This window comes from Cebus imitator, unplaced genomic scaffold (genome assembly GCF_001604975.1).
Source record: "Cebus imitator isolate Cc_AM_T3 unplaced genomic scaffold, Cebus_imitator-1.0 Scaffold122, whole genome shotgun sequence".
Taxonomy (NCBI): domain Eukaryota; kingdom Metazoa; phylum Chordata; class Mammalia; order Primates; family Cebidae; genus Cebus; species Cebus imitator.
The window spans coordinates 2,680,448-2,688,276 of NW_016107437.1; the positions used below are offsets into that span (position 1 = coordinate 2,680,448).

General features: G+C 47.6%; 1 protein-coding gene across 1 annotated transcript in view; it reads right to left on the reverse strand.

The window, feature by feature from the left end:
- GSPT1 (G1 to S phase transition 1) overlaps nucleotides 1-7,143 on the reverse strand; it is a 38,212-nt gene extending 31,069 nt beyond the window's left edge. Inside the window, exon 1 of the mRNA XM_017539934.2 lies at nucleotides 6,490-7,143. Coding sequence (XP_017395423.1) covers nucleotides 6,490-6,832 — 343 coding nt within the window. The 5' untranslated portion in view covers nucleotides 6,833-7,143. The remainder of the gene's footprint in view (nucleotides 1-6,489) is intronic.
- Nucleotides 7,144-7,829: the final 686 nt, after the last annotated feature.

Consider the following 7,829-nt stretch of genomic DNA (forward strand, 5'->3'; position numbering starts at 1 on the left):
AAACAGAAACATCTTTCTGCTACCAAAATTAACCACCCAAATGAGAAGGATAAGTAGTATGGTAACATACTGGAGTTCTGCAGAAGTACTTAACTGGCTGGGCACGGTGGCTGATGCCTGTAATCCCAGCATTTTGGGAGTACAAGGAGGGTGGATCACAAGGTCAGGAGTTCGAGACCAGCCTGGCCAATATGATGAAACCCCATCTCTATTAAAAATAAGCCAGGCGTAGTGACAGGTACCTGTAGTCCCAGCTACTGGGGAGACAGAGGCAGAGGAATCACCTGAACCTGGGAAGCAGAGGTTGCAGTGAGCCGAGAATGCACTCCAGCCTAGGCAACAGAGCAAGACTATGACTCAAAAAAAACAAACAAAAAAAAGAAGTATTCAACCAGAAAATTACCTAGTGACATCCTTTGGAATGTGCACTGTTTTTTCCAAGTGAAGTGACATATAATTATACCTAGTGAGAATGTGGAATGGGAGTGGGCGTCACCACTGATAGGTCAGGCTAATGAAAGATGCTGGGGAAAGACTTAAATGTTCCTCTCCTTTTGAAACTAGAATTATAATGGCAAACTGGTTCAACTTGGAGTACTGTAACAACTATCAATCTGCAGCCTCAAACTGCTTTGTGAAATTCTACTGAAAACAAGGCAGAAATTTCTAAGCTTTGATACAAATCAACAATTGACAGCTAAAAACTGACAATTTTCTTAATTGTTCTGAGGACCTCAGAACAATCAAGAACCTTTAGTAGCCAAATTCTTGCCTTCAGAAGATTTTTAAAAACTAAGGGTGGAATGATGAAACTCTAAACATGCCCCAATAGATAACACTAGCCAGAATCATAGTAACTGAACTCACTGCTGTTTAATAAGAAAGAGACAAGTAGTGTAAAAAGATTACAGTGCACTACTTTCAGCACTCTCTGCAAACTTAAAAATACAAAACTTGGCCGGACGCGGTGGCTGTCGCCTATAATCCCAGCACTTTGGGAGGCCAAGGCAGGTGGATCACCTGAGGTCAGGAGTATGAAACCAGCCTGGCCAACACGGTTAAACCCAGTCTCTACTAAAAGTATAAAAAATATCAGCCGGGTGTGGTGGTGCATGCCTGTAATCTCAGCTACTTGGAAAGCTGAGGCAGGAGAATCGCTTGAACCCAGGAGGCAAAGGTTGCGGCGAGCAGAGATAGGGCCACTGCACTACTCCAGCCTGCGACAGAGTGAGATTCCTTCTCTAAAGAAAGAAAGAAATTAAAGAAAACTTAGGTGTTGTAGTGCATGCCTATAGTCCTAGCTACTCAGGAGATTGAGGCGGGAGGATCACTTGAGCCCAGAGATTCAAAGTTCAGTGATTGCACCATTGTATTCCAGCTTAGGTGACAGAATAAGATCCTGTCTCTAAAAATAATAAGTAAAAAGTTTTTTAAAATACGCACAACCTTGGCACTCAGGCCTTGGCTGCAACTCTGAGCCAGGAGGCCAGAAACACACACACACACACACACACACACACACACACACACACACACACGGCATTCACAAAGAACAGTGAGCAGATAACAGATAAATCTTTAGTTTTATTAGAGTGACAAGGCTGAAATGTTTTACATAAGGAACTGCTGTTCTTAGCTTTGAACGCCCTCTCTACACTCTCTGTAGGGCCTGCTTACCACGCTGTGACTTTCACTAGACTACAGTGGGCATCTGATCCCTTCCTAGATTCCTTCAGGACCACAATTTATTCATCTTGGTGTTATTTCAAGTGCCCAGCACAGCATCTTACATTCAGTGGACGGGTAAATGTTAATTAGTTGCTAGTACACATATCTGAGCAAAACTAAAAATCTGCATTTCTGAAAAAAAAATTCCACTCTAATACTCCTAACTCAACCCAGGTTATCAAATCTCTTTTTCATTCCTTTCTCTTCAACCAGAAAGACTACTATCTAAACACTTTCAGACGCTTCTTCCCCAGCGAAACAAAGCAAGCAAATCAAGGCTTAAAGTCTGTCCTCTGCATTACTTCCTTAACTTGTCCTGATAAACTGAAATTGCTGTCTTTTCATGCAGTACAACTTCAGAAAAGGTTTAAAAAAAAAAAAAAGAACAGAAAAATGAAATAAGACATGTACTAATCACATTGTATAAAACCTGCTCTAAAGAGGGTTTATTCCAGTCAAAATTTCTAACATTTTAAACAACTGCTCAACTTGGCACAGCATAGCCCTAGATGATGCCTTTGCTTGTTCCCTAAATCCTCACTCTCAAGCCATTCATACTTGTAAAATCATGAAACAAGAGCCAAAAAGGTCAGCCAAGGCAGGAGAAGTAACAAAAGGCACTGAAATACTACTGTGATACTCCAGGGATATTATAGGGCCTCTCCTCTACCCCATCTACTGTCCCACTGAAGCCTAAACACCTTTATATGAGCATGTTTCTTGTGGGTTTTTGAGACGGAGCCTTGCTCTGTCACCAGGCTGGAGTGCAATGGCGCGATCTCGGCTCACTGCAACCTCCGCCTCCCAAATAGATGGGACTATAGGCGTGTGTCACCACGCCCGGCTAATTTTTGTATTTTTAGTAGAGATGGAGTTTCACCATATTGACCAGGCTGGTCTTGAAATCCTGACCTCGTGATCCACCCGCCTCGGCCTCCCAAAATGCTGGGATTACAGGCATGAGCCACCACTCCCAGCATATATGAGCATTGTTATTGCAGGCACTTGAGTCTCAAAGAAAAACAGATTCTCAAATAAACAATCTTACCTATCATCTAGTCCTCAATACATATAACTTAACATAATAATAAAGTGTTAGGGCCCTTCTGGATTAAACAATCATTACTTTGATTTGGGGTCCTCTCTACTCTGGTGGCCCTGAAGAGGTCACTTCTGAGAATATTCTAAAAAGCATCTGCCAAGTGGTGATGGTTGCATAACCTTATAAATACACTAAAAACCACTGAACTGTACACTTTAGGTTTTCTTTTTGGACAGTGTCTTATTTGGTCACCCAGGCTGAATGCAGTGGTGTGATCATAGCTCACTGCAGCCTCTAACTCCTGGGCTCAAGAGATCCTCCCACTTCAGCCTCCCAAGTAGCTAGGAGTACAGGTTTGTGTCACCACACCCAGCTATTTATTTTATTTTATTTTGAGGCAGAGTCTCACTCTGTCGCCCACGCTGGAGTGCAGTGGTGTAATCTACACTCAATACAACCTCCGCCTCCCAGGTTCAAGCGATTCTTCCACCTCAGCCTCCCAAGTAGCTAGGATTACAGGCGCCTGCCACCACACCTAGCTAATTTTTATATTTTTAGTAGACATGGATTTCACCATTTTGGCTAGGCTGGTCTTGAACTCCTGACCTCAGGTGATCTGTCTACCTCAGCCTCCCAAAGTGCTGGGATTATAGGTGTGAGACACCTCGCCCAGCAATACTTTATTTTTTTGTGGAGACAGAGTCTCAGTCTCACTATGTTTTGTGGAGGCCTCAGGCAGTCCCCCTGCCTCGACATCCCAGAGTGCTGGGATTATAGGTGTGAGCCAATTCGCCCAGCTTGTACTGTTGAAAAGGGTGAATTTTACAGTGTGTGAGTTATATCTCAATCATTTAAAAAAAAAAAAAACGGCCAGGCACCATGGCCTCCTCTGAGTTAGAACTGAGACCTGCTGGTTTTATTCCATACTTATTTCTTAATGGAATAGAGTTTTGAGAGGCATTAAAGATGGGATGATGCAAAGAACACTACACCATTATTTAGAAGCCGCGGCTGTTCTAAAAAGTCCAAGTAACCCTAAAATCACTAACCCAGTTTCTCATCTAACAAAAAAAAAATAACTAAGTGGCCTGGAGCTGTGGCTCACGCCTGTAATCCCAGCACTTTGAGAAGCGGAGGCAGGTGGATCACAAGGTCAGGAGTTTGGGACCAGCCTGGCTAACATAGTGAAACACTGTCTCTACTAAAAATACAAAAAAAAAATTAGCTAGATGTGGTGGCAGGTGCCTGTAATCCCAGCTACTCAGGAGACTGAGGCAGGAGAATCGCTTGAACCTGGAGCTGTGGCTCACGCCTGTAATCCCAGCACTTTGAGAGGCAGAGGCAGGTGGATCACAAGGTCAGGAGTTTGGGACCAGCCTGGCTAACATAGTGAAACACTGTCTCTACTAAAAATACAAAAAAAAAATTAGCTAGATGCGGTGGCAGGTGCCTGTAATCCCAGCTACTTGGGAGACTGAGGCAGGAGAATCGCTTGAACCTGGGAGGCAGAGGTTGCAGTGAGCTGAGAATGCGCCATTGCACTCCAGCCCAGGCAACAATGCAAGACTCTGTCTCGAAAAAACAAAACAGGAAAAAAAAAAAAAAAAAAAAAAAAAAAGAAAATCAGTTCTTTCCCATCCTACATATAATTTTTAAAAACATTAACTGGCATTTTGGTAGAAGCAACTGGTGAAGTCAGTAACACCAAAACAGTTTTTTGATTAAAAACAAAAAAGCTGACCATGATATAGGGATTTTCTGACAGCTACTTCCCTACAGGTTTTCATACCTCCAACTTCTAGCAGTGTCAAAGAAAAAAAGATTAATGTAACTACAAATTAGCAACTATCAGGAAGAGAAAAACCTGCATGAGAGGTAATACCTAGTCACTCAACAGTGAACATTCCAGACCAAGGATGGTTATCCCTGGATGACTAGCTGGACAGGCTGTAAGTGGAGTCCTAAGTCTAGTCAGAGTGGTGCTGGTGGTTTTACCAAAACAAGAGCCAGAAAGAAAATGGCTGGATAAACGGAATCTGTAAGATGAGGTAGAGAAATGGGCACTTTTAGGAGCTGATAAGTGAACTAGGTTAGACAGTCAAAATGGCTTGATGTAAGTCAAGAATTACAAGCTAAGCTTCCTTATTTAAAAGGAAAACATCGACTATGGCCATACCACCCTGAACCACCCTGAACGAGCTCAATCTCCTCAAAAGGAAAACATCAACCACCCACACAAATAAAAGAAACGCCGTAGACAATAAAACCACCAAATCCACTGTGTTGACATACATATGTCATAAGAGTTTTTCTCCAAACTCTATCCTTTTACCTCAAAAGAGCAAACGGTGACAAAAGTTTCTCTAGAAACCAAACTCCTAAAACACTCTTATAATGTCCACTTATCTAAGAAATACCACAATACAGAACTTTTAAAGAGAGAAATCAACAATATGCTCCCTCTTAAAATGTGCTGAAAGTCATGATACAGCCCACCAGCGTCCTGGCTAAATGATGAAAGGACATTCAGCCTTTCTTCCTTTTTCATTGCCTCTTTAAGGAAATATTGATAGTTCCTAAAATAAGCACCATTAGGAAGAAAATACTTTGACATTCCTACAAAATCAGTATACCTAAAAGCATGCTATCTACCACAAAATAAGCATCATTATGAGAATACTTAAGTTCACTCATTTGACATTCCTACGTCAGCACCTGCAATCTACCACTTCAGCAGCCCCTAAGTACTGGAAGATGTTTGAAAACCAAACGACTAAAAATCACAGAATGTGTGTCTACTGGCTAGAGTCAGAAAGACACGTGACAACTATTAAATTATAACAAATGCGCAAGTGTCTGAACAAACAGACTGGATTACTGACACACGAACACAGGGAGTTATTCCAAGCAATCTGAATAAGGTCAACGATTTTACAGCAATGAAAATTCTCGAAACATGTCGCTGACAAAGGAGAAAAGTCTAAGCCTCACTATAAAAAGACACAAATCAATATGGTCTCCTATCACACATTAAGTGAGGAATCCTAACTTTGCAGCACTTCGTAAACTTTAGAAGCGTACACAAGGCTAAGGGTAAAACAGATCTTGGTATTGATAGCCAAGTTTCTGCCCGATCACAAGGCTGCAATGCATCTTGGGATTCCTTCCGGATGGTTCAGGGCCATGGATAATTTAAAACCTAATTACAGTTTCTATAGTAGAAACTGCAGCAAGAGACGCTCTCTCCGCTGGGTCTAAGGTGAATGGAAAACTCGGGCATTTGTCCTCCACAACTCCTACGATCTCTAAACGCCCACCCTACTGACTCCTGGCTCCATCTGTCCTGTCCTCACTTCTGCGCCTCGTGGCACTGATCCGCCGCGGCCCCCACTCTGTCCCATACGGTTCTCATCTCAAGGGGGTAACTGCGGACCCCAGGGCAGGGCAGGGGCGCAGAGGGGCAGCACTCAGGTCCGGGTCTTTAGTCGCGTTTGCCCGCTGCCAGCTCCCTGCTTGGCCACCGCCGTGCCACCCCGCGCAGGCCGGCTCCCGGGCTTGGGGCGCCCCACCCAGGCGGCCGGCGCCACTGTCAGCGCCCCACGTGCCGGTCGAGTCCCAGGGCCGCGCGCCCCAGGGCCGCACCCCTCCCCATTGGGCTCCGGCGTCCGGCCCGGCCACCTCCCGGGTCCCTGGGGCTGCCCCGCGTCCCGGGCCTTTACCTGCAGGCCCTCCTGCGCCGCTGCCGGCTCCGTGGTTGGTGGCGGCGGCGCCAGCTGTGGGTGGCGGCGCTGCCGGGCCCCGCAGGAAGGACGGCACGAACTCGGCGGCATGGACGTTGGGCACGAAGGGCTTGGCGTTGACGTTGAGTTGCCGGCTAAAGGCCGTGGTGAGCGGCTCCCGCTGGGCCTCGGTCACCGCCGCCAGGGAGCCGCCGCCGCCGCCGCAAGGACCCGGCCCGGGGGCTTCCATGTCCGCCTGGTCCCAGCAGTCGGGGGCCGAGTCGCTGCTGCTGCCGCTACTCCCGCCGCCGCCGCCGCCGCCGCCTCCACTGCCAGGATCCATGATCGGGGGGGCCGTGTGTGTGGTGGACAGAGAGCGGGAAATGGAGGCAGGGGCGCCCGGCCGGGGAGGAGTCGGCCGCGCAGACCAAGGGAAGGTGGCGGAGGAGAAAGGCCGGGGGCTAGCGACTAGATCCCCGGTGTCGCCGCGGCGGCAGCTCCAGACCCGACTCCACACTCGCGACGACGATGGAGTCGGCGGCGACGGCGACGGCGGCTCAACCCTCCTCCTCGTGTGTGCAAGCGGATCCCCTCCCACCCAACCACCTCCAACAGTCTCACCGCCAACCCCACGCCCGGCGCGGATTGACCCCGCGCCGCCACCCGTACCTTCGCCTCGGTAGTTCTTCGCTCTGGCCACCCCCGTTTCCGGCTATTTAGCGCGGCGGGAGGCGGAACTACAAGTTCCGGCAGTGAGCGAGCGACACCGCTGCGGTTTTCCCGGGGGCCGACGGGAGTCCGAGTTCAGGGACTGGGCGCAACCGGAAGCGGCTCCGGCTCCCAGCAGGCCACACGAGGAGGCTGACGTCTGGTGGCCGCTCGGCGGCCCCACCTGTCACTGGGTGGGGGCAGGGGCAGGCCCTGGTTGGTGCAGCTCTGGGCTGGGCCGAAGACAGAGTCTTTTAGCCCAAGGAGGGGTCCACTCCGGCCTGTGGGGACACAGATGCGCAAAAACGGACAGCATCTATAACGTGGGGAAGAAAAACTCATCTCCTGAAAATTCCTCTCCCTCTCTTTTCACCAGCTTTCCTGCGTTCTCTGACTCACGGTCTCCCTACCTTATTTTCTCCCACCCCCAACCAGATTTTGCCCTACATTTCAAAGCCGGTGCAGATTTCAAAACTGATTTCATTTTATGTAATCATTTGGTGGAAGAGACAATAAAAGCGTGAGATGTTCCAACTTAAAACTGCAGTCTGGCTCATAAAGCGCTGGGGCCCAGGCAGAAGGGATTGTTAACTGGAAACTTTCAATGACTCACTGTTTGTTTGAGTAGTCAT